Source organism: Oreochromis niloticus, linkage group LG16, assembly GCF_001858045.2.
Source record: "Oreochromis niloticus isolate F11D_XX linkage group LG16, O_niloticus_UMD_NMBU, whole genome shotgun sequence".
Classification (NCBI taxonomy): Eukaryota; Metazoa; Chordata; class Actinopteri; order Cichliformes; family Cichlidae; genus Oreochromis; species Oreochromis niloticus.
In genome coordinates, this window is record NC_031987.2 from 29,344,231 (window position 1) to 29,369,847 (window position 25,617).

Below are 25,617 nucleotides of genomic sequence, written 5' to 3' on the forward strand. Positions count from 1 at the left end.
CCACATCGAAAAGGCTCGGGTGAGCTTTCCAAAGTTCTACAAGTTGTGCCTCCATCGCTTGTGTCCAGATCACACGCTGCACTGCCGTGCTGCGCCGTCTTTTTCGCTGACATTTGTGTTTGCGCGTGCGCAGTGTGAGAAGCTGCGGTGACACCCTCACGACGGTCGCGAGGATTTCAAACAGGTTTGAAATCCTCCCGACCAAGCGATTGATGATCGGGAGCCGGTCGTGAGGTGTTAATCGCTTCTCGTTACCCCACGTACACTACACGATGCACGACGCACGATGAAGGACTAACTCGGGCCGATGGCCAAAACGGTCGCACGACTCAAAAATCGGCTCAAAATGGGCCAAAAATTCAGTGTGAGCCCGGCATTAAATCAGCGGTCCCCAACCCCCGGGCCACGGACCGGTACCGACCGGCCTGTAAGTCGTTTGGTACCCCTCCGCGAGAGTTGAGGCTCAGGTGTGAAATTTATGGTTTTTAGGGTTTTTATCGTTAACACGGTTTCCCTGGGTCTTTTCCCGTGTTGTAGTTGTTTGTATTATTTTGAAAGAAATGTTTACGCGTTACGGTAGCAACCAGAGAGCATTAATGGGGCAGAGAAGAGAATGTTGTTGTTGGCGCATTTCACGCTGCTAATGAATTTACACAATTACACAGTGAACGTTTATTATTATATTTACAAAATACCGCAGTTTTGTCTTGGTCGTATCATTTTATTTTGTCGTATTTATCCGCGACACCTTAATGGCCGGTCCGTGAAAATACTGTCTGACGTTAAACCGGTCCATGGCTGGACCCAAAAAGGTTGGGGACCGCTGACTTAAATCACCTTGTAGACCACATTTACAAATCCATTGAGTTGCTGCAGTGGGAATGACTGATTTCATGAACAAGTAGTTGAACAGTTACAAGTATGTATAGTGGCAAAATAAAAAGAAGCTTTTTCTTGATAGATATGATTTCCAGCACATTCATGACGTAGATGCCACTATTTTCAGCCTGAATGTTAAAATAACAATATTTCCACTTCAACATGTTTCTAGGAAAAATGTTCCCATGGTGACACCTACTGTAGGGAAAACTTTGAATACTTTGAAGGTTTTTATTTTTGTATGTCTTTGACTAGAACAGCAGTGTAACAGGAGCAAGATGTAGTTGATAAAGTGTCATTCTAACATCAAACTAATACCAGAGGCTCAAATTCAGAGGTGGGCGTGGCCTAACTTATTTGTTTGAGAGAAAGAGTGCAAGTACTGTTGCTTGCACTGTTCCCATGCGTTTCTGCATAACCAGTAAGCCCTTTATTAATGTAGTGTATGTATTACATAATTAGACTTTAATCTGCAGTATAATTGCATTATCTTCAAAGACAATGTCTGATTTTAAACATGTTAAACATGTTTAGTCTGAAGCAACTAAAAGTCCTAAACATGTTGAACTGATGTCTCATAGCATCTTTTGCTGGAAGGTCGTGTTCTTGATGGTGGGTGGCTCGGTGATAAGGTCACATTCAGGAGCAGCGATACAGCATCTCTTTGTTGTGTAAAGACAACTGAATCACAAAATACTGCACAACAGTTGCTTAGCAACCTCTGTCTGGTCAGTGTTTGAAGTGGCAGAAAGCAGCAATCCGCTTCTACTCAATCTGCTGCTGAGATCTGACTGACAGGATGCATAAATGGTGTGTGTTCATGGTGGGAACTTACTGATGTGTAACCTGGAGATTTCTGCACAGAACTTTAGAGTTGAGGTTTTCTTAGTTTTGTTTTTGTTTTTTGTTTTTTAAATTGTAGACAGTCGTGAAAAACTACATCATGCAGAGCAGAATTCAAAAATAAAGAATTTTCTCTTCAGCTGTTCATAATGTTACAGATTAGCCAGTTCGGTTAAGATGACTCTGTAAACTTCTAAGACTGTAATAAAGTCTGTGGGGTTGAGAAACCTAAGTCTCTATTTGTGGCGAGTTCAGCATTGCACTTTATCAGGTTTACAGACTGAATTCACTGATGTGAAAGTGAAGATCTTTTTCTTTTCTTTTTTTACTTTTTTCAAATTTTGAATTTTGAGATATGCTGAAAGGCTTTTCTGTTTTCATTCATTTTTGTATTGTATAGTGTAAAGCACATAGTGTTTTATAGAATAAAACAGAACTTGAAAAACAAACTCTGTGCACTTGTAGAGAAACCAGGTAATGAGATATATGGCTTGTTGGGTTTTTTTGTTTTGTTTAGTTTGTTTGTTTTAGTCATTTTGATTTAATTACCCATTTCACAACAGCACAAGTCAAGTTTAGGACAATGTCATGGAAGGTGTTTACAAATTAATTTTTTTATAAGTAGAACTATTACTGTTGTTAGATTAATAGAAGCACACAACAGAGCAGAGTTTTGATATAACTGAGTGTCAAATTTCAGATGCGAGCCCTCCTGTTAGCAGGCTTCTCTCAAATGCTCATGTATGTAAACCGTTATTGGATGAATCTGATCTGATGACATTTGAAGAGTTTGCTTTTGTAATTTCTTCTTGTCACTTTGCTCACAGAGCTAAACTTCCTTAGACTTACAATCTTCCTTTTGCTTTATCGTTACTGTCGGCTTGAATCCACATACTGCTTATCAGCGAATAAATGCCCTACATCTTCATCAGCATCTTGTTCTGCGCTGAGGCAACTGTTTTACAGAGTGGCTACACTGACATCTTGAGTCCAATTGATGTAAGTACATATTCTTATCCACTGGAGTATTAGAAGGCTCACATCTTTAGTTCTGTTCAGGAATGTAAGTAAATATCTGTAATTTTGCATCTTCATAAAATAAATAAAGAAATAAAAGAAATAAAAAGTAAAAAGAGTAAATTTGAAATTCATAAACAAGAACAATATTTATATTTTAGCATTAAATATATTTTGATTACAAAGCTTGCATATATTATTATTTCTAATAACCATTATAGAAACAAGTGAGCTAAAAGCTCAGGTTTCAGACTGCTCTAAACACTCACTCTAATCACTCTTTTTCTACTCTTGGCTCCTTATGATGTCAGAGAGAGCTCATGTTCCTAATATGGTCCTCAGCCTACATACAGAAGCCCCACCCACCTGCTGCTCAAAGCTTCCCTCACGAAGAAAAGGCGTTTAGAAGGATGTTGGCTTAAAAGGAGGGCGAGGGATTCTGAATACACCAAACCAGACTGTATAAAATAGATAAGGATTATTTTGAGCAATAAAACGCAAAGCTGCTCTAGTGAAGTTCTCAAATCACTTTCCTTCTTTTTTTCAGTTCTAATTATTTATTTTGGTTTGTGGTGTGAACATACACTGAGCTGGAGAGAAACACCTGGTGTAAACACAGAGGGTTAACCTCTCTGTGTTTCTCAGGTTAATCCTTTGCAGGGCTGATGTAGTTCAGCTGATTTAACTGGAGGATTAGCGTCATCTCGCTACGTCCCCCAGCCTGACGGTCATCCACATAAACAGCACTGAGTGGAAGTCTGTGAAACCCAACATAACAACAGAAAACAAAAACCAATGAGTGGGTGGGAAAATGTGAGTGGCAGTGTTTATACATTAACACGCACACACACACGATTTAAACTAGCCTGTTATCCTTTGTAAAGGTTATTCTTTCATAACCAGAAATTGCAAGTTGAGTGGTGGGTGACATTCACCAGTAATTTATAAATCACTGAATATTTATGTAGTCTTCTTATTTTAAAAAAAAAAAAATATCTATTGAGTGTAATCTTTTTCCAGATGCTGACTTCAAGCTGTTTATGTACAGTATGCATGTGTCTGTGTGTGTTGGCCTAATAGGATTGGTTTCAGTGACCTGATCTCTGCCGTGTAAAGGTTTAACCTTCAAGCTCTTATCGTTGACAGAGGACCAGTGCACCTGCTCGGTTTCTCAATTTTATAGGTTAAATTAGACTTTTGTGTCTTTTTGAATGACATTTTTACCTGATGGTGGTGATAAGCTAAAGTTACTGATATCCATCCTGATGGCTGGGACACTTTGCTCCAAACTCAAATTATCTAATCAAAGTCATTGGGATTCATTCTCCAGGGATCTGAGAGTGTGTTGCTACCCATTATTGTGACTACAAACCATTGTTCTTTTTTTATGTATTAGTTGTTGATGTGTCCAGAATTGGACAGGATATTTGGGGGAAAAGAGCAAGGGAATGATGTGCAGTATGCATAACCAATCTTCCGTCATGTTTCCCAGCTACTCTATCAACCCCATGAACCTTATGCCTCAGCAAGTATCCCTAAAACCTTCCTATTGTTAAAATTTACTCTGTGTTTTAAGATCAGTATAATATGTGTATCGAGGTACAGGATGGAGAAGAGTTGGACCTGGTTCTGTTTCTTGATGACTGAGCTGCAGACTAACCAGTGATTGGATCTCCCGAGAAAACAACTGAGAGATTATCAGCATCCGTGGCTTATTTGAAGTGCAGCGAGCAGGTGACATCACAGCTGATCCGCCAACCACAAAACACAGCTCAGCACATGATCCACCTGTCACTCTAAACCCTGAGACAAGTCTCAAAGCCGGGCAAGCTGCCTTCTCTATATCTTCTTCCTGATTCACTCCACCTCCTCATCTTTTATTTCCTTTTTTAATTAAGGCTTCTTATTCACAGAGTGAAGCAATCACATGCTCACTGAAGACAGCGGGACGCAGACAGGGGAGTTTTTACTGAGAGGCTTTCGTTCGGCTGGATAAGATCGTGGACGGTCTGTAGTGTTTCCTCTGCACAGCCACAGACACACTCAGCTGCACAGGTAAGCACAGGTACATGCTAAAATGATTATTCTGTACACTTACAAAACTTAAACTGAGGGTTGAGTCAAAGTTGTTACATTTATTAGGGTATATCTATTCTATTTTTAAGGAAGTCTGGCTTCCAAAGCTGATTTTGTGAAAATGCTGTAGGACACAGAGAGGGGCCTCAGGTAGGACTCAAACCCAGGCCACTGCATTTACCCTTTCTTCTCTCACCCCAACCAGTAATGGCAGATGGCCGCTCCTCCCTGAGCCTCGTTCTGCTGGAGGTTTCTTCCTGTTAAACAGGAGTTTTTCCTTCCCACTGTCGTCAAAGTGCTTGCTCATAGGGGGTCATTTGATTGTTGGGTTTTTCTCTGTATGTATTATTGTAGGGTCTACCTTACAATATAAAGCGCCTTGAGGCGACTGTTGTTGTGATTTGGCGCTGTATAAATAAAATTGAATTGAACTGAATATAGTCATACTATCCAACTGCCACCCTGATGGTTAGTCTCATCACCAATGCCCTTGCCATTGTGTCCCAAATTGACATAAAGCAAGTTTTAAGCATCTGTTCACTCTTGAAAAAATACTTGAAAAATACATGAAATTAAGTACAGATGTGAAGCACTGATCCATAAATCAGTTAATCAGTTCAATAGCACAGTAAATTATGGAGAGTGCTGCCATAACAAATTAAAAAGTAGAATAAGTGCCCTTGATTTTAGTAAATTTAGAATACTTCCCAGTGTACGTAATAGTTTAATAAGTTTAATTAAGTTTTACTGATGTAGTGCCAAATCACAACAACAGCCGCCTCAGGGTTTCAGACTATCAGAACACAGTAAATTTCAAATTCTGCAGTATATCTGCAGAAAAGCACACCTCAAATAAGAATTTTTTATAAAAGTAAAAACAATGTTAAAAGATCATCATACAAGTGATCTATAGATGTTATAAATAACATCATGTGTGACAACAAATGAAGGAGGGAACATAGCTTTTTATATTGTAAAGTAAAGACCCTGCAATACTACAGAGAAAAACCCCAACAATCAAGTAACTCTCTTTGAGCAACCACTTGGCGACAGTGGAAAGGAAAAACGTCTTTCCTTAACAGGAAGAAACCTCCGGCAGAACCAGGCTCATGGAGGAGCAGCTGTCTGCCACAACTAGTTGGGGTCGACGGGAGGGAGACAAGATGAAGAAGTGAATAACTAATTATTGAATGTGTATAAACACATAGTGAGTGGGAAAAAAGTGAGTGAAGAAGAAAAGCTCTCCATCATTGGAAGCCCCCACCAGCCTGGTCTTATTGCAGTGTCCATTATTGGAGAATAATGCTCTCTCTTTCTAGTCCCTGTCAGTACTCTCACTGAAGCATTTTGGATCAACCAAAGGATTTTCAGGGAGTTTATACAACAGAGCAATAATAATAGATTACAGTAGTCCAGCCTAGACGTAATAAATGCATGAACTAGTTTTTTCAGCATCACGCTGAGACATGATGTTTCTAATTTTAGAGATATGGAAACATTTTAGAGATAACATCAGTTACCACAATTAACCAGCCAATTGCAGTTACACTGAAACCAATTTGCTGTTCTGCAGGATTACAAGCTGATTTATACTCATGAATTCATTCATTCATTCATTTTACCCAGAGATTGAATAAGTCTATAACATGTCAGTTTTGAATGTGGTCAAAATTATATTAACATGTATTTTTAACAACCCCACAGAGACACATTTTGTTCTGACATCAGCATTGATATGAACACATTAAAATTCAAATACCAGCACATTGCGACCAGTCAGTACCAGATTAATACCAGTAACATGTAGCTGATATTGAATGTGATTAGAGCTGCTAAACCTGACAGTGTTTCTCAGGCTACTATAACACAACTTCTCTCATTTTTTCCACGTCTATCATTCCTTCAGTTAAATGTCAGATGATAAAGTGTTCGAAGGTTTGCTCAAATGCATTGTGAGCACAAGTTAATGATGTTTCATTTTTGATTATGGATTTTTAACCCACCACCGCCTTTCTTCATAGAGAGGAAGTTAAATGCAAAATTATGACATTACTGTACAGCCCTACATTTGTTCTGTGGTACTTCAAAGTCACTGTGTATAAGTTTTTGCATTCTAGTCACTGATCCTCTCATTTTTACTCAAGCACTTTTTGTTTAGGCCTTAGGAATGATGCATAAATATTTTGCCTTAAGTGTCTCCATTCATTGGGCAGATAGGACAAAACGCTATGTTTGATTCTCAGTTGGGCTAATTAAACTTACAGTGGGTAAAAATAAGTATTTGATCCTCAAGCCAAACATAACGTTGTATTTGGTGGAGAAACCACTGTTGGAAAGCACAACAATACCATGTTTTTTGCAGTTGGTCACCAGGTGTGCACACATCTCATGACGTATTTTGGCCCACTCCTCTTTACAGAAACTTTAAATCTGTTAGGTTTCTCTTGCTGCTGCTCGGCAACTTCAAGTGTCAGCTCCTTCCACACATTTCTCCCGACTGAGGTTAGGAGACTGGCTAGATCACTCCATGACCTTAATGTACTTCTTTTGCCACGCCTTCGCGTCCTCAATTTTACCTCACATGACCCCGTCCATTGACCTTGATGCAGTGAAATCGTCTTTTACCCCCAGCAGCTAAATAGTCCAAAGCATAATGTTTCCACCTCCATGCTTAACTGCTGGGATGGTGTTTTCTGGATCATGATGAGCATTCCTCTTCCTGCCAGAGAGCTTGATTTTGGTTTCTTTTGACCAGAGCACTTTCTTCCAAGCCTTCTATGAATCGTTTAGGTGTTCACCGGCAAACTTAAGATGGACCTGTACATGTGCCTTCTTGGATAGCCCAAGATTTCAGTCCATTACAGTGTAGTGTGTTACTACAGGTGTTCTTCAGCAAACCATGTGCTCTGTGCTTTGTGGTGTGCTTCTTGAACCACCTGTCTTCAGAGCTTCAGCCTAATCCATTTATCTCAAACTGGCATCACCACTAGTCACCTCAATATCCTCATTAACATGAATTAACTGACCTGAATTACTTTCTAAAGGGAGCTATTCTGTGAGACACTGAGAGAGATTTGTGACTGATTTCATAAAGACTTTTTCTGTCTTTCTCTTTGTTCTCCTTACAGAAACACGACACAATGCCAGCTGTCAAGAACAAGAAAAAGAAGGTGAAGAAAGAGGTTGTTGATGAGGAAGAGCAGGGAGAAGGTGAGGGAGTGACAGTCACTACTATCTGTAGTTTAAATGAAAATGTATTCTATCATCCAGTATTTTTATTTTGTTTTCTTCTCTTTTGTTTTGTTCTAGTGGCCCTGGATGTGGAGATGGAGGAAGTGATCAACAGGAGCCATTCTGACAGCAGAGACCCTTTGACCCCAGAGCCACAGGATCTAGCACCACAGAAGAAAAAGAAGAAGAAGAAGGCACCTACAGTTGGTAACAAAACCTTTACTAGCTTTTACACCCATGTGTAAAATGTTGTGACCCAAATTCACAGGCAATACTAATTCTATACAGAAGACGAAAAGTAAGACTAAATTTCTGATTCTTTCTTTCAGTCTGTTTGTTCAGAATTTCCATTATTTATTTTTTTTACATGTACTTTACACCCATTCTGTTTCTTATTATTACATATGCCAGTGTTCCTGTAATTGTCATAGAGGCAGTGGGAGTTCTAAAGGCACAGAATAAACTAGATGTTAGATGATGGGCTGCATGACAACAAGTGAGATTAAAAAAATAAAGGGCCTCAACTAACAATCATGATTGACAACTGTGACCTTTAAAGCTTTCACATCATATTTTTCTTTGTCAGAACACGAAACAGAGCATGCTGATACGCCAAATGGCAACATTGCTGAACCAGTGATAGATGGAGAAGAAATGAATGTCGCTGTAACCAGGAGGACAAAAAGGAAGAGGTGAGTACCAGCATTAGGTCAGATCCTCATATTTGAGCTAGATGGAAAACCATCACTGATGGAAAAATGCATCCAAAGAACCATTGAGGGGTTTTTTCAGTAATGAGTTCACTCATCATTTGTGACAGTCAGGAATCCAAATTAGGAAAGTACAAGCAGTAGCATTAACTATGGTCAAAGATCAACAAATATTAGTGAACTGTGGCAGTTAGCTTTAGCTGAAGCGATGTCAAAAGTTAAACTTAGTCACTGTGCAGTAATATGAAAAAGAATGCTTTCATAAGACTGTGGTAATAAGCAAAACACAACCAATGATTCAGTAGCTTGTAAAACCAATTTCAGTTCAATGCAATTCAATTCAGTTCAGCAGAGTTTTATTTATATAGTGTCAAATCATAAAAACAGCTGCCCAAAGATGTGTTATATTGTTAGATAAAGACCCTACAATATTACAGAGAAAACTCCAATAGTCGCAGAACTCCCTATGAATGAGCACTTAGCAACAGTGGAAAGGAAAACCTCTTTAGCAGCAATAACTTAAAGTAATCATTTTCTGCATAACTTTATCAGTCTCTCACACTGAGGTGGAGGAATTTTGGTCCATTCTCCTTTATTTTTGCTGCTGTACTTGGAGCATGTTGTCCTGTTGCTTGATAGGAGTACATGGTCAACTCAGTGATTGCAAGGCGTCCAGATCCTGTGGCAGCAAAAAAAAGCCCAATTCATAGTTTACCACAGTGCTTGACAGTCGGTGTGATGTAATTGTGCTGATATGCTGGTTTTTCTCCAAATGTAGCATGTGCATTATAGCCAAAAGGACATTGTTCCAGCCGTATTGTGGTTTATTCAGAAACACCTTTGCAAACTGAGACATAGCTCTTGGGTATTTCTGTAATTGTACTGCTACTTACCAAGATAATATCATGGAAGCAGTACTGTTGGAGTTAGTGTTTCTGCCTTTTGTCTGCCTTTTGTCACTAAAGGCACATTTTTTTGTTTGATGTAACCTCAAAGGGGATTTGAACCAGTAATCTTTCCTTTGCCAGGCTAATGTGTAAACCTCTACATTTCATAGCCTAAATTTATAAAATATAAATACGGAATTCAAAAGCAAAGGTGAGCTGTAAAAATTCATATATACAGGAAATGGAAAATCAAAATCCCCAAAATGTTTTCCCAGAATGGTCTCGTTTCAACACAACAATGCCAGATTACATTATGCACACATTACAACAGCATAGCTCTACAGTAAAAGAGTCTAGGTACTAAACTGGCCTGCTTGCAGTCAACATTTTGCTTCCAGAACCACAGCATCTGATTTCTTTAGTTTTCGCATGTATTAAAAGAAGAAGAGATGTAATACACTGGCTAAATGTTCCTGTGCCACCTTCTTTGAAACGTGTCATAGTAATAAGACTGAAAAGGGTAACATTTTTCATATTCATCTTTGTATGATTGCATTCTTTTTGTTTGTGTGTCTCTATTTTTCACGGCATCCCGGCAAAAGGGTTTACAAGAACAAAGCAGACAAAATAATTTGTACCAGCATATCTATAAATCAGTAAATTGCCAATGTACCTGTTGTTTAGATCAGTTATGAGCCAATGAGAGCCATCGTTATGGAGATGAGCTATTTGACAGTAATGAGAGGTAATGGACGGTAAAAGGACCAGATGGCAGCTTAATGGAGCTAACTAGCGGTTGAGGTTATCACCTTTAATTCCACTTATCTCCTATTACATTGTCCCTCATTTTCAATGTGAGCAAAAATGTCGATGTGACATGTCATTAACTATGTCTGTGTCTGTGTGAATAAAGCCACAAGTAAGTGTTGTTTGTGTAACATATAGGATTTGATTTTGAAAGGCAAACCTACTTCCCATTTACACTCATAAATTAAACACGTGTTTATTTTGAAAAGCTTGCGTCTCTTGATAGACTCTGGCTATTGGAGGTCTCTGAGCTTTATGTGCTGATAGTCTAGCATGTCTTTGTAGGTTATCAGGCATCCAGGACATGGCAGTCATAAGCATTTGAGGTGATAACCTCACTAAGGTTAAACACCTGGGACTCACCATCAGCTCAAAAAGCTGTGTTAGCTTGGCTTAAAGCAACAATCAACAATTACCAGATAACAAAGCCCAGCATGCAGACGTACACGATCAAAGCCATAATGATTATTACAGTTGTCTCCAATTACTCATTGGATTTCTAACACCTTGCAAGAGTCCCCAGTTGCTATGGCAACTCACAAAAAAAGAAAAGGGGAGACGAAAAATCTCAATAGGTGATTTTTTGTTTTTCAGTTCACTGTTTTTTCACCTGTAGTTTTAGGTTAGTTTTGGTTAACTTAATACTTCTATAACACCAAATATAGAGTTGTGATGAATGCTGGATGCACATATTCATGTCAGTCCATGTGTCCACACCTAATAATGACCAAAGTTATTAAAAAGCAGTAACATATTTCAGTCTGGATAAATGTGCTGGATGGACTGGTGCTGCCATGTGACAAAAACTCTCCTCCCAATGTCACCTGGCAGGAAGGCGAAGGCTGCAGAGCACTCCAGCAATGATCTGGGAGCAGAAGATGACGATATCATCACAGACTCCCAGTCGCCCATCCCCCAGCATTCCCTGTTCTCAGCCCCGCACGGACAGAGCCATCCGGCTGGCAAAGTGTTTGTGGAGAGGAACCGTGAGTATGAATCAGATTTACCAGGGTCAAATACACAACGTGGCAGCAAGATGATGAGAAGGATGATGATCCTTCTCATTTTTTGAGCATCAATGCGAACAGCTAAATGCAGAAACATATCTAGAAGTTTCAAACTCTACAAACTGCTTCCTTTAAATACTATAAATGAAACCATGACTTGACATGACCAGTGAACATTTCATTTAAATAGTAAATGGACTGGCAGTTACATAGTACAAGTCAAGTCAAGTTAAGTGGCTTTAGTGCCATTTGCACTATGTGCAGTGGTACATTACACAGTGAAGACCATGATTCCTCCAAGACCATGGTTCTATATATAACAGACAAAAAAAATTATACACGTGTCAGTGTTCTGTTAGTTTAAAAACTAACAGAACACTGACACACACTCATGATTAGGAGGTGCCCAGCTTTACCTCCTGAGCTCTATCTGCCCCATTTATTTTTTGACTTTTCCTTTACAAAATAAATTATTTAGTATTATTTCACAAAATAAAATTTGCTTGATTTTTTGTTTGTTGGTTTTACTTTTAATTTTTTGAATAAAAATAAAGGGATTACCTTCCTGGCCACACCACTGGCCTCTTTAATCCACCAGGCGCCTTGTCTATGTGGGTCACTGGCAGATGACCTCATCTGACCCTGCAAATCTCCTCAGACACTCTCCAAGCACTTGGTGTTGCATGGCTTAACTGACTGCTGGCTTTGAAATGACCGCATGATCATTTATGTCATTGCTGGCCTTCAAGATTTTTAAATGTAAACATTTTTTTTTAAATGTCAGTGCACCCGGTTTAGCTCAGTGGGTGAGCAGGTGACCATTTGCTGTATGGCCAGAGAGCAGTAGGGGCGGGTTTGAGACCAACCTATGGCTGTTTGCTGCATGTCTTCCTCTCTCTGTCTATATTCACTGTCCCCATCCAATAAAGCTCAGGACAACGAATAATTTGACTGGTCAACATGTAAAACTGTGAATCTTTTATGAATGTTAAAAACAAGTTCACTTAACTCCCAATAATGTTTATTATTATGTTCTTAGACAATGGCTGGATTCTGAGGTTTGGATCTGGTTAGGATTATCTTCTCCAGAAAATTGAAGTGATGGAAACATAATTGTGTGTGTGTGTGTGTGTGTGTGTGTGTGTGTGTGTGTGTGTGTGTGTGTGTGTGTGTGTGTGTGTGTGTGTGTGTTCAGGGCGGTTTCAGGGAGAGCGAGTGGAGCATCTCCGACACTCTGAGTTGATGGATGACTACATGGAACCCAGACAGCTCTGGACCACCAGAGATGTTGCAATACGAGTCCACAGCAGCTTCAGGTCTGCAGACACACACATACACATACACATTAAATGGGTTACATTAACATTGGCAGGAGCTAGCTGCAGCAGCTGTTTCAAACTGTTATGTATCCTATACATGTCTACTCAGCCAATCACATGGCAGCAAACGAATGCATTTAGATATGTAGACATGATCGAGACAAACTGCTGAAGTTCAGACTGAGCATCAGAATGAAGAAGAAAAGTGATTTAAGTGACTTCGAATGCAGCGTGGTTCTTAGTACCAGACAGACTGGTCTGAGTATGATAGTATAGTATGTATGAGTGATAGGCTGGCAGGCTCAGAATTTGAAATCATGGACCCCTCCTTGCTTATGTCAAAGGTTTGGCTGGGCTGTGTATGATGGAGTAATGGTATGTGGGCACGCTTTGGGCCCTTTAGTACCAACTAAGCATCATTTAAACATGGCTTTATCACCACAGTGTACCCGTATTCCAATGGCTGCTTCCAGCAGAATAATGCACCATGTCACAAAACTCAGATCATCTCAAACTACTTTCTTAAATATGAGTTCATTGTATTCAAATACCCTCCACAGTCACCAGATCTCAAACCAAAAGAGCACCTGGAATAGGAAATGTGCATCATCATGTCATCATGGACCAGAATGTTTCCTCCACCTTGTTGAAATTAGGCCACAAAGAAATCAGAAAGGGGTTCTAACCCTGTACTAGCAAAGTGTAACTAATGAAGTGGCTGGTGAATGTATATCTGATATAAAATATTTCACATGCTATGCCATCATACTGCAGTGGTCCTAAATACACCAATTCAGCAGTTCTTTTCTCTTGTTTTGTGACAGAGAAACAAAGACATCAATTTCAATGAGTAGCATGAGTAGCTGCCATGAAACCAGTTTAACGTGGTCCTGTGGTGTGATCTCCACCTGCAGGGTGATAGGTCTGTTCTGCCACGGTTTTCTGGCCGGCTTCGCAGTGTGGAACATCATTGTTGTGTACGTCTTAGCGGGCGAGCAGATGACCACGCTCCCCAACCTGTTGCAGCAGTACCACCTGCTGGCCTACCCGGCTCAGTCTCTGCTCTACCTGCTGCTGGCCATCAGCACTGTGTCTGCATTCGACAGGTTTGTGTGTTTAATAACTCAGAGGTCTACCTCTACACTCTCATTGAGAAGTGGAGGTGGAACCCATGCCATTGTTTAAGCTACTTAAAGGAGTGCGGTTCAGTTTGTGGCCTTTATCATGTCATTTTAATTATCTTTGAAAAATCTTTAATTATTCAACTTGTGCATTTTTACTTTATATCTTTCATCTCTTATTGTTTAAATTGCATTGTTCTTGTATTTTGTTCATCTCAACTGTTAAACTAACAATCCCAAAATTTCACTGCTCTTGTAATTTGAAAGAAATTAAGAATCTGCACTTGGTGGGAACGTGTACTGAAGACCTGTATTTCCACCAGCAATTAAAAGAAATTGTCTCATAATTATCCAAATTCCCGCTGGACAGGAATTGTTGACTTGAATAAATAAGAAGGTGAAAAGTAAGAGCTTTGCTGTTTTGCACCATCTTCAGAGTGAACCTGGCCAAGGCCTCCATGGCCCTGAGAGGCTTCCTCACCCTGGATCCTGTCGCTCTGGCTTCCTTCTGTAAGTAAGACAAGACGAAAGCAGAATGATGATGATGTTGATGTTAAGGCCTTAATGTGGTTAAGGACTATGCAGTCATGTAAAAAACTAGATACCTTTACTGCCTCCATAGAAATTACAAAAGTAGGACCCAGGTACTGCTAATCAAATGCACCTGATTAATTCAATTATATAAAGGCTTTAGCAATTTGCTGGTCTGTCATTCCAAAGTCGTCTTTCCAGGAGTGAACATAGCACCAATTCCCCCAACTCTGCATATCAAAGTATTCAAAAGTGAAGTCATCTGTCTGACAGGTAATATTTGGCTTACACTGGGTCATGTTGAAGAACAATGACCGCCAGCTTAGCAGCAAATCCAAACCTCAGTCTGGCTTAAATGCTGTGCGGCTTCATAGAGCTGTGCATGAACAAAGAACCAAGGTTTAAAGAAGAGTGGGCCAAACTTCCTCCACAACAATGTTACAGACTGATAAAGTCATACAGAAAACATTTACTCATTGTAAGGGCGATTAAGGTAGATCTAAAGCTAATGAATTATGAACCTAGGCATGTTGGACTGGTCATTTTTTACTCTCTTAGTGGTTTTTTACAGGATCTCATAGAAAACTGAAAATGTTCTTTTTTAAATGCCTGTAAGTATCCAAACATCTTCTCTCTTTGTGTGCTCAGTGTATTTTATAGCCCTGATCCTGTCCCTCAGCCAGCAAATGGCCAGTGATCGCATCAACCTGTATCCCACTGCCAACGAGACTCTGTGGTGAGATTTTTGTTTTCATTTTTATAAGTCAGCATTTTTAGCGTGATCTTGGAAAAGTAAAGAGAAAAACAGATGAAAGCAATTCTTTCCACAACAAGTTCAAGGTTGACATGGCAACTGAATTTAAAAACTGATAGGAGCTTAAAGGGCTAAAAGGAAATATCTAATGCAGGATGGTTTAAAAGCAGGTGTTTTACATTATACAATACTTATTAATACTTATTAATATTTCTGTGGTTCTAGTAGAACACTAACCATGTATAAGAAGTTGATTTTTACCAAAAGTGTAACCCTTATTCAGGCAATTGTAGTCACATGTTGGTTTTTTCCCATGATGAAACTAATTTGAATATCTTTCTATATATTGAGTAATACTTACATTTCAATTGTTTGGCAAATTTAAAAACAAAACATTTGAAAACCAAAAGTATCCAGAAAACATTCACACATTTCCACATAAAAGGAACATCTTCCTTTTAACAACACTGAGACCTGAGGTACCATTGCCAAAGACTTTTAAGAGGCTAATGCATTTCTTTTATTAAACTTAACTTGGAGAATCTCAGAGTTCTGCTATTTTCTCCTTACCATGGTTGGAAAACCCTCCTGAGGACTCAATCTTGACATGGAATGGTAAATTAATAACTGCTGTTTAACCTCTCATGTCCTGCAGGCCTCCTGGTTCAGAGCAGCAGATCCTGCGGCCGTGGATTGTAGTGAACCTGGTGGTGGCGCTATCAGTGGGCCTGGCCTGGGCCGTCGTCTCCACACGACCAGACATCGACTACACAGAAGGCAAGTTTAGCTAAAACTAACCTGATATGACTTGGACATTCCATCACCCAGTGATGGAAAGTAACCAAATGTAGTTAAGTACAGTTCTCTGGTCTTTTGCATTACTTGTACAAAAATATGCTATTGCTCATAACAAATATGTATTCCTTTTAAGCTTCAAAAACTTTTTTTATAGAAAATGAAATGTAAAGATCACACAGAGGGATGTTACTTAACTTTGGGGACACCTTCTTGAGCAAACAGGAAACGTTAATGATACTTCACATCCTGTGGAAACAGTGAAATAAAATGAAAAAGTGGTAATAAAACTACAATAACAGAAATCGTAAAAGGCTTCTGTAGGATTTGCAAGGTTTTGGCCACACAGCACACGCACATGGAGTCTCCTGGACTCCAAATACACCAGGTAGTCTGAAGGATTAATGACACATCACTTTTTTTTAATTTAAATGTAGCTGTATATAGTATAAAAGTAATACTTTTGATGCATTGCTGTGTTCCTGGTGTCATTCTTTATGTCACCACTAGATAGAAGCAAAGTGAAACATGTTCAAACCCTAAAAGCAAATGGCAGACATTCACATGTCAGCAAGCCAGCGTGTGTGTGCTTTGTAGAAATGTAAGCTGATGGTCTGGATTTCCTTTTGCAGAGTTTTTGATGACAATGGAAGTGGAGGGATACCCGAGAGGAGATGAGAACCTGGACATTCCGGCCTGAAACCTCTCTCTCTTTCTTTGTCTCCAAGTCTGTTTATGTTTTTGTATAATGTAGCTTTGTGTTTGAGCTGATTTTGCAAATAAACTAATAAAGGCTATATGGTAATAGGTGGTTGATACTTCTGCAGAGGAATAAGTGCCAGAAGAGCATAAAATACTTTCTGGTGTTTGTACTCCACTTGTAAATGTTGTATGTATTATTTTCATTCCTCTATTTTTGCTTATGGTCGTTTGCACCTTTTAGCAGTTTTGTCTGTGAAGTCATTTTGTGTGTCTGTTGTGTTTTCATCACTTTGCAGTTTTTGTGTCTTTGTGTGTTTTCTGTTTGTGGTCATTTTACCCATTTTGCCTGTAACAATTTTTATACACAACAGCAATTTTTTATGCTGTGTGTTGTAATTGGGAAGTCGCTTTGCATGTACTTGGATGTGTCTCCTTTTGTGTATCCGTTTGATGTCATTTGTCATTTTGTGTGCCTTGTTTGTTTGTAGCAGTTTTCTAAGTAATTGTAATATTTCTGAGCTCTATTTGCCTCTTTTACCTTCATCATTTGCATCACCTCCTGCGTGTATTTCATAACAGTTTGTAGTCGTTTCCGAGATGTTTTTGCGTGACTTTGATTAACATTCCCTAAAAAAGAAGGTTAAACAGTCAAACGAAACAATATCGTGGCCCCACCTTACGACAGTGGGCTCTACACTTGTGCCTGGTAGTCCCTCAGAGCACTCCCACTCTCCCACTTTTCTTCATGCCATCACAGTATTGACATTTCCGCACAGCCCCTGAAGGCGCTAGGATCCATCCATTCAGCGCGCGCTGCAGCCGTGTAGTAAAAGCCATGTAAAGATGGCGGAGCTGCAGATGCTGCTGGAGGAGGAAATTCCTGCGGGACGAAGAGCGTTGTTGGACAGTTTTACCAACCTGGAAAGAGTCGCGGAGTACTGCGAAAGCAACTATGTCCAGGTACATGCTCATATTTAAACAGCAAGTGTATAAGTTGGGTGAAATGACATATCGAGGTAATGTCAGTTGGGAGTAGGCGGTTTGGATAGAGGAGTGATGGAATGACCGTGCCAGATTCCGTTATGTTACCCGTGGTTTTTATGTAAAGGGGAAAAGTCACAGCGAATTCAATACAAACACTGACCCGCTGATGCCTGAATACGAAGGGTGTCGGGGTCAATTCGGTTTTTTGAAAAATATCCTCAAACACATCTTTACTAGTGAAAAATCAACTTTTGTAAGTGGTTTGCGCAGCACCGTGTTGTTTTCTGATGGAGCGTGACTCTGTGGGAATGTGATGGGTGGATTTGGGTTAGTTTTAAAAGTTTGCTTTAACCGAAATAAGTTTGAATATGTTCACTGAATGGGTGCCGAATTAATTGTCGAGTTGCGTTTTTCTAGTAAAATGTCTCTTGCAAAGTTTGTGATGTTTATGTAAGCAGGCAATCGCTTGAGCAGAGATGCGTTAATGGGAGTCTGGCGCGACACTTAACTGGTATGTGATTGTGGCCGATAACTTGCACTGTAAATCGCTGCTGAGATTTATGATTTACTTTTACTGCTATTCTATAAACAGTTTGTTTTTATTTATTTATTTTCATCAAATGATAACCGGCAGAATTAGGGAAATTTGAAGATAATTGTTAGTTTCAGTCCTGATCTAAAGTCTTCAGTATCTAGTAAAAACATTGTTTCAAATTGCCATCAAGGTGGCAAATACGGCTGTTATGACAAATAAATGTATCAGATTAATCTTTAGTATAGATCCTTTATAGATTCCGTTTGTCCTTGAAGATGCAGCTAATGATTAATATCATCGCTGATAGCTGACAGCTTTTCTTTGATACAAATTGTGCTTTTCTTTTTTATGCTGTTACAGTGGTTGATGCTCATATTAACATGGCCAAAGTTTCAGACCATGAGGTCAAGTTATTCCTGTGAACCAAAACAAAGTGGTCTAAATGCTCAGTTTCAGACACTTTCTTCTCCTCTTGGCTCTGTATGACGTCAGTGACAGCGGAGATCCCTAATATGGTCATGTCAGGCTCACAACTCTGGCTAATTTATGCAAATATGACATGGAGGAAAAGGGGTTTGCACTCATTGCTCTTTCCATCATTGGTGGAACCGGATGACGTATGCGTCAAGTGGGCATATGGAAGGGAAGGGGACAAGAGTGGATCTTCTCTGTGGCTGGCAAATGGACCAACAACACCACGACCTGTTCTATCACATACTTTGTACACTGTTTCTATCTGACACTGTTTCTGCTCTGCACGCTGAACCAAACTTTTTGTTTCTGGCTGTAAGCACATAAGGCCCACCACCTGCTTTTCAAACCATAGATGGTCTAAAAGATGGACGTAGCCACCATTACGCCAGCTGTTGGTTTGTGAAGTCCTGTTTTTGAATCTTCAAGCTGATGGGTTTTTTCCCCCAAACGTAATGTTTGTCATGTCATTAAAACCGGACGTGACAAGCAAAGGTTGGATCTAAAACTGCACATACGGCAATTTTCAACTGCGACTTACTTGAAGCTGTTGTATTATAGCACAGTCATTTGTCACGGGCATAATACAGCCCCTTGAATTTAGTGTTAAATTAACACTCAGCTTATCCACTGATGGCTTCTTGAGAATGTGAGTTAGACACCAGTATCTGTACTGGGCTGCCATCCCTCCACCCCCGTGCTTGCTTATCGGAGAGTGTGTGAGTGTACGTGGGCAGACAAGGCTGTTACGGACAACTGTTCTTCCTCAGCTGGCTCTGTAGACACACCTGTTCATCGCCACATTTCATTTAGATTCGTGTGTTTGTGTGAGTCTTACTGTCAGTCAACAAGTGAAAGTGCATCAACAGTCTTTCTTCTTTAAAGGCCAGAAGCACACAGGCGCTACATGATGCGTCACAGCAGACCGACACAGTGAAATCTTGTTCTGCACATCTACACATGATGAATTCCACAAGGGCGCTTTCTTTTTCCCCTCTTTTATTCCTTCTCCTCTCTATTTCTTCTTTCCTTTATAACCTTTGACCTTTTTATTTCTCTGAAATTCTCAGTCTGTTTTCACACAGTACTAGCTTGGCATTAGCTTTCTCATTTTTAGCAGTCACATCAGCAGTAACATGTCATCTTCTCAGGAAAACTGAAAGTCTTTTTTAGCTCGTTAGACTGCTCACACTGCATGTTCAGATTGAGCCTAGCATGGCTAACTCAGTACCCAGAGGATGGCCTACATTTATGCAGCCAGCAGATGATGTGATTGTTACATAATAGCGCAGTGTGCTGATCCTGTTTTATGGGCTAAATATTTGGATTCAGAGTTGACCCGGGTCAAGTTGTTGTTGGTCTTATGTGGCCACATCCTGGCATCATTGTGGTCCAAATTCAGATTTAAAACAGTCTAGTGCTTTTTAAGGGGTGGGGGTGGGGGGGGTGGGGGGGGTTACAGAGTGTCTTTATTCTTTTACTTTTGCATTCCCAGAAAGTTGATTTCCTTACCTGCATCAAGGTGCTCTGAGTGTTTATTTGTTTTCTGTGAACAGAGATTTTCAATAACATAATGTTGCAACTGTACAAGATACAGTCATGAAGCTTTGCACGTCTGTGGTTGACATCAAAATGAATGCTGGCTTTGAACATGGGTGTGGTCAGTTTTGAGCATTAAATAAAGGCTTCCTGGAAGTGGGGAGGACAAGGGCTCCTTCCCATTTTATTTTGTGCAATCCCAACAAGCAGACAAACACCTGTGAGCAAACACTTGGCAACAGTGAAAAGGGAAAACTGTCTTTTAACAGGAAGAAACCTCCAGCAGAACCAGGCTCAGGGTGGGGCAGCCATCTGCTGCGATTGGTTGGAGGTGAAGGGAGGGAGACGAGACAAAAGACACACTGTGGAGGCGAGCCAGAGATTAATAATAATTAATGACTAAATGCAGAGAGGTGTATAAAAACGGAGAGCGTGAAAAGAGGTGAATGAAGACAAAACACTCAGTGCATTATGGGAAGCCCCCACAGCAGCCTAGGCCTATTTAAAAGTTACTAAGAGAGGATTCAGGGTCACCTCATCCAGCTCTAACTTTATGCTTAATCAGAAAGGAAAGCTGAAGGCTCTGTCTCCCATTCTACTTTTAAATATCCTAGGCACCACAACTGAGCCAGTAGTCTGATGGCAAAATGCTCTGACGGGGTACTATGAGGTCTTTAACATAAAATGGGGCCTGATTATTCAAGACCTTGTAATCTGTTATGTGGTATAAAAACAGATTTCCATTACAAATGTAGTCTGAGAATATCTCTTATGTGAACCAGTTGCAAACTGGTCATTAGTTGTGTTTATTAACAAAACTATGTTTGGAAGAGGCAAAGTAGGAGGAGTATGGGACTATCGAGTCTGCCTGTATGCGCCGAGTTTCTAACAGCTGTCTGCAGATATCAGGCTGATGTCAGGAGACACAAACAGCAGGAGCTGAGCTTGTGTGCTGACTTTCCTGTTCTGCCTCTGCTCAAAGTGATAATTAAAGTGGATTTTAATGCTCTGCTCTGTTGAAGCCTCTTGTTCTGACTGCCCACAGCTGTGTGGGACTACTAGAATGTGTAAAATGATGACAGCTTTGCAGGTGGTGCAGATCTTAATGCTCTGCTGCCATGCATGTGGCATCCTTAAATAATACAGCATTTCAATTACACATTTTCGCTGGAGTTTTAAGTTATTGGCAACTTTTAATAATCGGGGAAAAGTAATCTTTGCTGTTCTTGTGATCAATAATAATGATCATTATTGATCATTAACGTGGTCAGTTTTTAATCAGGGAAATGGTCTCTCCTACTTTAGATGTTCATGCTTCAAACAGCCATCCAGACTCCTAGCTTTGTCAGGGAAAAAAAAACAGAGATGACTGTTCCTGCCTCTTCCAAAGATGCTGGAGACCCGGTTTTCAATATAACACCACCCACACATCCTCCTCCTTAGTGCTGTAGGTTTGTAAACTGAGATAAATTGAAGCTGCACTCTAGAAAGTTAGAGCCTTAAATAGCTGCTTTCTTTTTTACAATAAGTCTGTTGGAATATTTACTGTAACACAAAGGAAAAGATATTAGAGAAAATGATGAAAAATGGTGAGGAAAAAAGCAGCAAAGCAGGTCTTTACTACTTTTCTTTTTTTCAGATAAATTGCAAAATGTGTAGTTGTTTAGCACCTTCAGCACAGAATCTGAACGAGCCTGAACTGAGCATGTGCAGACACGTTTCTCCCCCTTGCCCCGACTACAGTCCTGTCCTGTTTTGTTCCTTCAGGGTTCTCCACAGCTGGTACCGGTTAGCTGTCAGCAGAGGTAGTTGTAATGTAACTCGACCTCCTGCTGCTCATTGAAAACACATGGTAGCGCTGCAGGAAGCTGGACATATACTCTGGTCGTGTGTGTGTGTGTGTGTGTGTGTGTGTGTGTGTGTTTTGGGTTGAAAACCATGGCAATTGGTGCATCAGCCTCCACTTTCATTACTGATGCCAGGAACAGCTCCTGCGGGGGCGAAACACGCTGAACATTTGGAAAGATGGGTTTGTGATCAGAAGCTTGGCAAACCTGAGGTGATCATACATGCAGGCTCATAGAACAAAAGTTGTTTTTTTTCTCTTTTTCTAATAATTATGTGATATTCAGCTAGCAATGTATAATTAATGCACTGTTGCAGCATTTGCTTGTGGAGTGGCACTTCAGAAGGACAGTACAACTGTCCTTCTGCAACTTATGGGGTTGCTGTAGCTCAGGAGCAGGTCACCTACTGATCGGAAGGTCGGTGGTTCGATCCCTTGCTCCTCCAGTCTGCATGTCAAGTATCCTTGGGCAGGATACTAACCCCAACTTGCTCTCCGATGCATCCATCGTGTATGAATATCGTTAGAAAGCACTAAGTGTAGATAAAGTGCTTGTGTGATTGGGTGAATGAGGCATGTTGTATAGAGCGCTTTAAGTACTCCGTGAGAGTAGAAAAGCGCTATGTAAGAATCAGTCCATTTACCATTTACAACAGTCGGTCTCCGTTTAGGCAGTGGTGCATGGTCACATGACTACCCTCTGTGGAGACCAGGTGGAACTGGATGCCAGCTGATGTAGAAACAGTGTTACTCTTTGATTCCCAATAATCTATTCATAATCAATTTAGTTTAGCTATTTTTTGGAGCACGTGTCCAACAGAGTGATGTCTGCTTCTGGTACCTTAACACTGGCCTGAGAGTTCAGCTGGGTTTACAGTATGATGATGTTTATGTTACCTAATCAAACTCCTCAACTAGTGAAATAAGTCATTGTTCATGAGGATGTTAGTTGGCTAAACAATTAGTTGGCACCAGAAATCCTGGTTTGTGAAGATGATGTTTAAAATGTCAGTTTATAAATCCTAGTAGACTGCGGCTTCGGGCCGACAGATAGAGCTGGGATTTTTAAGTAACAGTATTGCCATGCCCAAACTTACTGACTGGGATGCCACCTGGATGGCTCCCAGGTACATTGGACTGGTTTGGGATTGGGGGCCAGACCTCAGATTACCATGGGGGGATTAGTCATCCCACATGCATGCGTGGCGTCCCGCAGGATGAGCTGGAGAAAGTGGCTCACACCAAAAACACCTGGGTTATTTTTAAATGACTGCTTTCATGAAATAATTCTAAATCTGTGGCAAGTATAGTGAACAAATGGAAAATATCCTGCTTTTTTTTTTTCTACAGATGGATCTACAGATTTAGATTTTTGGCTTTTTTTTTTTCTCCGCCAAATGCTCTTAGCTGTGTTTCCATTTTTCTTCAGAAATAATCAAATCTGGCTGTTTGTATTCCCAGTTTAACCTGCAGGAGTTGGAGAAAACTCCTGTAACATTTTGTACTGCCACAGAGAAGAAAATCACGGCCGTTCCAAACAGCTGTCGATTTCTTTAAAATGCAAATAAAGCTGGGAGAAAATGTGTCAGCCATTAATTAAGAGTGTCGCACAAGAGGTGGGGAAATTATTGTGATCACAGTGTGTTTGTGGCTGATAGACAAGATAAAAAACTGTGTGTTGTACATTTTATTATTATTCATGTTTTACTTACTGTGAGAGCAAGTGGATTCGGATCCAGTGCAGTTCAAATTCATTTTATTTACTCCTTGCGTTTTGTTTTCTTTACATTATTAAGGATCAGTAATAATCACTAGTGTTCATCTGCAAAAGTGATTATGCTTCCTCATTTATATTACCAGACATTAGAAGCAATGTAAAATTTCATTGTGATTAATACTGCTTGACCCAGCAGCTGTTACCAAGCTGCAGTGATGCTGTGTATTGACATTTAAAATGAGTGCTTTCACTGAGCGTTAAGAGGAGGATTGATGATGCTGATTTAAAGAGACAGCAAAAAAATATGTTTTTGTTTTTTTTCTCTTAACTAAACTTTGCGTGACGTTAACTGACAAATTGTCTTTTTTTTTTTTCCTCAAGTTCCTCATTGTTCTTCTAGTGTGCACAAAGACTGCCTGTATGTTTTATGTAATTGAGTAATTAAAAAAATAATTTAAAGTAGAAATACCTCTCAAGCCATTAACTTACATTTGTGTACACACAGAGAGCGACCTGTCCTTGTAAGGTAAAAGCAGGCTCTTGGCCGTTGGTGGCTGTCTCTCTCTGACAGAAGCTACAAACAAACCTGTGCTTGGTTTAAGATGAACGGTGTAGTGCAGGGACTGATTCAAAGCCAAAGAGAATTGCACTTTCTTCCATTCCACCTCTCCCAGTGCTCCCAGTCATGTGTGTTAGCAATTTGTTAAAATCCGTCTCTCTGGCTTTCGCTTTTATTTAAGAGCTGATATCATAAAGGGATGAGATAAAGGGGCAAGACGTGTATGACATCACATTTATCTTTGCACAGCAGTCATTTGACGACTTGATTTCTGCTCTCAGTTTTTTACATCACTGGGGATTCACAAAGAAGCAAGTAAGGATGGTTTTACTCTGCCAACCGCATTCATCAGTCTGGTTTGGGTTAGCTTATGTTATGTACTTGTCTTGAATAAGGTGGTAATGTGGGACACTGATGTGGGATAAGATTGTCCTTATTTTTCTTTAAATGTCCAGACTGCTGCAAATGTGCAGTTTCTGGCTGTCTTTTGTTATTGAGTCAGTCCTGTGAGCACAGCAGCCCCTCCTACCTGCTCTTCAAACCTTCTGATTGTGAGAGACAGCCAATCAAAAGATTGTTGACCAAAGGAGGGTGGCCTCCTTTGGTCAACAATCCAACCCAAGACTGCTCTCTCCTTGCTCTCAAATGTAAGTTAAGAGAGCAGTCTTGGGTTGTTTTGTTTTTTAACTGTGAATCATGCAAAAGTACTCTAGTGAGTCTATGACTATAATATAGAGCTGGAAATAAACATCAAAGGTCAAATTCAATTAGTATGTATAAAGCTGACAGAAAATAAAAGATTGTCCTTGGTTAAACTCAGGTTTAACAGCCAGATTGATTCAGTTTTTTTTAATTTTGTTTTTAAATAAGTATATATATATATATAAGTATATATGACATGACACAGAAACGGACACATTCCAGCGAGTGGATTTCTTCATTTCTTCTTTCCCATGAGTGATTGCCATCTTTACCTTACAAGTTACAACTTACCTCAGAATTGTTGGTTACTCAGCTGATATTGGAGATCGTGACACCAGTATTCTGTGGGTTTGTGTGGTCTTCTATTTCTTCATGCAATCCCACACTGACTCTGTGATGTCGAGATGAGGGCTCTGTGGAGGCCGTACCATCTGCTGCAAGACACCCTGTTTTTATTAAGATGTCTTAACATTTAAGAGCAGCATTTGCCGCCACACTTTGTGGTTGTTTTTAAATGTTGATCTCAGAATAATTAACAGCAGGAATGTGGCTAATAGTTAGTTTAAAAAAAAAAAAAAGAGGTCA

The 25,617-nt window shown here is 39.9% G+C and overlaps 2 protein-coding genes across 15 annotated transcripts in view; both read left to right on the top strand.

Moving 5' to 3' along the window:
- Positions 1–375: 375 nt before the first annotated feature.
- On the top strand, positions 376–16,732 carry LOC100698151 (transmembrane protein 237A). 8 transcript variants are annotated; one of them, XM_025903879.1, is made up of 13 exons: positions 376–467; positions 2,628–2,721; positions 4,339–4,794; positions 7,944–8,025; positions 8,125–8,253; positions 8,633–8,738; positions 11,282–11,436; positions 12,653–12,773; positions 13,691–13,882; positions 14,334–14,407; positions 15,077–15,164; positions 15,838–15,959; positions 16,610–16,732. In XM_025903879.1, the coding sequence occupies exons 4-13, from the start codon at positions 7,956–7,958 to the stop codon at positions 16,675–16,677; spliced, it is 1,125 nt and encodes a 374-aa protein (XP_025759664.1). In that variant the 5' UTR covers positions 376–467; positions 2,628–2,721; positions 4,339–4,794; positions 7,944–7,955; the 3' UTR covers positions 16,678–16,732. The 8 variants fall into 8 exon arrangements, with proteins under 8 accessions (XP_025759664.1, XP_005475340.1, XP_013129454.1 ...); XM_005475285.4 differs by lacking the exon at positions 376–467 and having other exon boundaries at positions 673–2,721; positions 4,339–4,473; positions 4,638–4,794; XM_025903880.1 differs by lacking the exon at positions 376–467 and having other exon boundaries at positions 673–2,721; positions 4,339–4,473; positions 4,653–4,794.
- A 764-nt stretch (positions 16,733–17,496) lies between these two features.
- LOC100698414 (abl interactor 2) overlaps positions 17,497–25,617 on the top strand; it is a 30,492-nt gene continuing 22,371 nt past the window's right edge. For all 7 annotated transcript variants that reach the window (XM_005475287.3, XM_005475289.3, XM_019352760.2 and 4 more), the window contains exon 1: positions 17,497–17,639. In XM_005475287.3, the coding sequence (XP_005475344.1) occupies positions 17,523–17,639 (117 nt within the window). In that variant the 5' untranslated portion in view covers positions 17,497–17,522. The remainder of the gene's footprint in view (positions 17,640–25,617) is intronic.